The sequence below is a fragment of the Limulus polyphemus genome, unplaced genomic scaffold (genome assembly GCF_000517525.1).
Source record: "Limulus polyphemus unplaced genomic scaffold, Limulus_polyphemus-2.1.2 Scaffold4536, whole genome shotgun sequence".
Classification (NCBI taxonomy): Eukaryota; Metazoa; Arthropoda; class Merostomata; order Xiphosura; family Limulidae; genus Limulus; species Limulus polyphemus.
In genome coordinates, this window is record NW_013670146.1 from 73,444 (window position 1) to 77,447 (window position 4,004).

The following is a 4,004-nucleotide window of genomic DNA, read 5'->3' on the forward strand; positions in this document are numbered from 1 at the left end:
ATATATACACATACATGTATAGAATACACGATGTAAGTAGTGCATGTTTTTTATATAGAATACAAATATCTATTTTAAAAATAACGAGTAATTGGACATTACATTTTTAAATAAGTAACGTTTTGGGTAACGATATTATTATTTTTAGCAGGTAACGGCTAAAGTAATATCCTTACCTTTTCTAGTAACATGACCAACACTGCGTAAATTTTTTAAATTTTCAAACCTCACAAGCTATTGCTACAGTAATCAATAATAAAAATACTGTTAATATCAGGGGGTATCAAAATGATGAGTCACACATTTTAATCATTATAGGTTTAAGTTTTACTGAGTGTTCATTCATGACATTACATACTTCTAGTCAGAATTTGATTGTTTGGGATCAGAAAAAATTACTAATAATAGTTAGCCAAATAAATTAAAAAAAAACTGAAAGGCTTATTATTTTGTGGCTGACAGTTATACCTCAACCCTCTCCTAATTGCAGAATAAAATGCATTTGCAATAATTATTTAAAAACTTACTATAACATTACATCTTCAATTAAAAATTTATAATCAAACAGTAAAGAAACCTTTTCATCAATAAAGTAGCTGAAATACTAAAAAGACTTACTGTAGTAATATTTAACATGGCATAAGTATCCCTTGTAGATATAGTAACAGCATGAAATGAGTTTTAATAGTAACACCTTGTTCCAGTAACACTAAAATTGCTTACACTGATGAAATATGTTAACAGTAAATGATAAACTTGATAATATGAACATAGCCTACTGAAAAATATTGACTGATAATCCTTTGATATTAGAGGATGTTAGCAGTAAACAATAAACCTTACAAGATGAACACAGTTTCAGTTTTTAGTTGTCTTTGGGAATTTAGAAATATCTTACATGTCTATTATAAATGTCATGTTTCTACAACATATCAATGATTAATAATGGCTGGAGATGGCTTGAATGGGTAATGAAGAAAAACTTTAATATAAGTCTAATATAATAGCAAATGTACCATATCAATAATTACCTTTGAAATACTTATCACATTCTGGTAAATTGGTATAGATAAGTATTATATAAATAAAATAAACTTACAACTTTCATTATTGTCAGAAAACTTTGCTTCCAAACTGTCTATGTACTTGTCTTGTTTCATCCATCTAAAAATCATAAACATCAAAGAGATTAGTTAAGTAATACAAAAACAGTACTACATCGTAATGAAATCTCGAATGGTGTGGGTGAATTTAGTTAAACATCAGGTCACATACTAGAAGATGTGTGTTACAAACTGTGAAACTTCAACAACACTTAAGTGAACAGAACAACAGAAGGATACAAGGTCTGAAAAACCAGGCTACTTTTCCACATCTTACAAATAAAATGAAGCTGAATTCCAAAGTCCATGCAGAAAGAATAGTCTAATTAGAAAATTACTTATGCCATACTTCAAAGAGCTTAGCAAGTGAATGTTTTTTAACAAAACACTAGGTTAATATATAAAAATAAGGAATTGTGTCTTATGACTATCAAATTCCTTCTACAAAAAAAACAAAAAACAACAACAACAAATGAAGAAAGGATTATGTTTACTACAAAATGGTTACATAATCATCATTAAGAATCCCCAGGAAAGAATGTGTTGAGAAACTTTACAACAAAATGGTTATATAATCATCCTCAAAATAAGCAAGCTATACAAATTAAAGATTCAACAACAACAAAATCCTCTGGCAGCATTTTAAATAATCTTGTTTCTGGCTCAAACTTTATTAAATGTCAGTGCATTCAAATTAATACTATCTGGAATTCTTAACTTTGTTGAATGTAAACTGGAGTTAATTACCAGATATCAGGATGATAAAATAAACAACCACAACCTATATCTCCAGAATGTACCTTTATTAGCTCAATATTTTGCTATTACAACTTCAACAGGAGCTATCAGTAATCCACAAGTACATTAATTCAGTTGAAACTAAACTGAAACACCATTCTCAGTACAAAAGGTTCATATCATATTAAAAATAATATCAAACATTCTTGAACAAAAATGTTTAAACAAACTGAACCAATAATGATAAGTAAAAAATATATGTAAATCAATATGTGAACTATTAGAATCATGAGATTTAGAATAGTATATGTTATGTAATGTATACATTTTCATACTTGTATCCTTACGTACATTCTTCTATCAAAACACACGGTAGTGTGTCATATGGCCAAAACCTGCAAGACACACTGCATGTTACTAACAGGAGTGATAGTTTAGCAATTTTCCACTTTCTGTAGCTCAGACTCTGATTATCCAAACTACCACATATTTTCCGTGAATGTGCTCTACTGGACCCTTACTTCACATACCAAATTTCAAGGCAATCCAATTAAGAAAAATTTTTTTATTGAATTCTTTCCTTCGCACCAAAAGTAAGGAAACTATTTGATAGAAAAAGATACTTAACTTCCATGGATTTTTTTCCAATTTGGTACATTGATAGACCTTTACAACCTACAATTAGTTGTCTAATTTGGTCTAAATATAAACAACATGTGCAGAGTTATTCAACAAAAACAGCTCAATTTTGACCAAAATATTTGCATGCAACTATGCAAAAATTCATGTGAGCTATCAGTCTAAAATTTTTACTAAAAAAAAGTAAAAATGGATTAAAGATGGCTGATTTATAGCAGCAAAAAACTATAGGGTGAGAGCACATACAGATACATAAGTATTGGTAAGGCCAAGCAAACTAGATCGTCAGTTTCTAGCTCAAGTTTTCAAAAGAATCATAAAGTTGGACAGTTATTATTCAGTCAACTTTTAAGCACATATTTGCTATATTTTATGAAATTTTCCTAATTATAGTGTTTGGTATCACATGATATTAGCTTAAGCAACTAGCATAAATAATGATGTTTGATGTGGCTATACTAAGTGCATGCAGCTAGTGGTGGTTACTATCAAGCATCACTTTCTTACTTGCTGTGTATTGACAAAAAAGGATTGAGTGTGCAACTTAAAGGAATTAAGTCAAAATTGGTGGTCAAACTGTGTTAACTCTCTCTACATGGGGTCAGTCCACAGGACCATTTTTACTATAACTTTTAATACAGTGCACATCTTCACAACATTTGGAAGACTTATTATTTTGTATTTTTTTTAATGAAGTATTTTTACTAAAGATTTGTCTGTGCATATATAGAGTATTTGTTCTGAACAGCCTGTGTGCAAAGTGATTTTCATGTTAAGATTAAAAATACTTTTCTTCATCTCTAAGATCTCAAATTTCATTTGTATATTCTCTAAAACCTCCTAAATACATTTCAAATTAATGTTTTCATTAAAACTTTATATTTTATCTGTTATTTTCTGTACATTAACTTATACAACATTGGTCAATTTGACTGACCTTGTAACCACAAAAGAAAAAAAAAAATTACCCTTTTTTCCTTCCAGAATTACTTCAAATTGTAACAGTATAAATGTATTTATAGTTTAATTTTATTGTTTTATTGCCCTTTGAACCATGTCTAACTACTATTCGTGCCATTATATGTTGTAAATCACTCAGGGAATGTGGATGTCATGTTACGCTATCGCTTTATGTTACTCACGAGCTGCTCGCATCCATGCCTCATGAAATATTTCTATTATATCCTTTTTATTTATTTTACCTAATCTAAATTTAACTAACCTAAAGAAATCCTTATTTTTACATTTTAGTTACTTTTATAATAATAAATAAAGATGAAATAAAGTACCTACTTGAATCTTTTTTTATATTAATGGTAGTAATGCACTAAACAATTTTTAATTAAATAATGCACCAAAGAACATAGACTAATAACATGCAAAAAGTAGACAATTTTCCCTAACTCTCACAATTTTTCTGGCTTTCTAACTATGCAACAAGAGCCATTATAAACTCATCCAAACTAGTCGTTATCTTTCCCACATGAACAAAGCTTGTACTAACAATGAAATTGACAATCCTCC

The 4,004-nt window shown here is 29.0% G+C and overlaps 1 protein-coding gene across 1 annotated transcript in view; it reads right to left on the minus strand.

The window, feature by feature from the left end:
* The window catches only part of LOC106471315 (pre-mRNA-splicing regulator WTAP-like), a 71,874-nt gene that overhangs the window by 56,978 nt on the left and 10,892 nt on the right, over positions 1-4,004 (minus strand). The window contains exon 2 of the mRNA XM_013931909.2: positions 1,100-1,164. Within this exon, the coding sequence (XP_013787363.2) occupies positions 1,100-1,164 (65 nt within the window). The remainder of the gene's footprint in view (positions 1-1,099; positions 1,165-4,004) is intronic.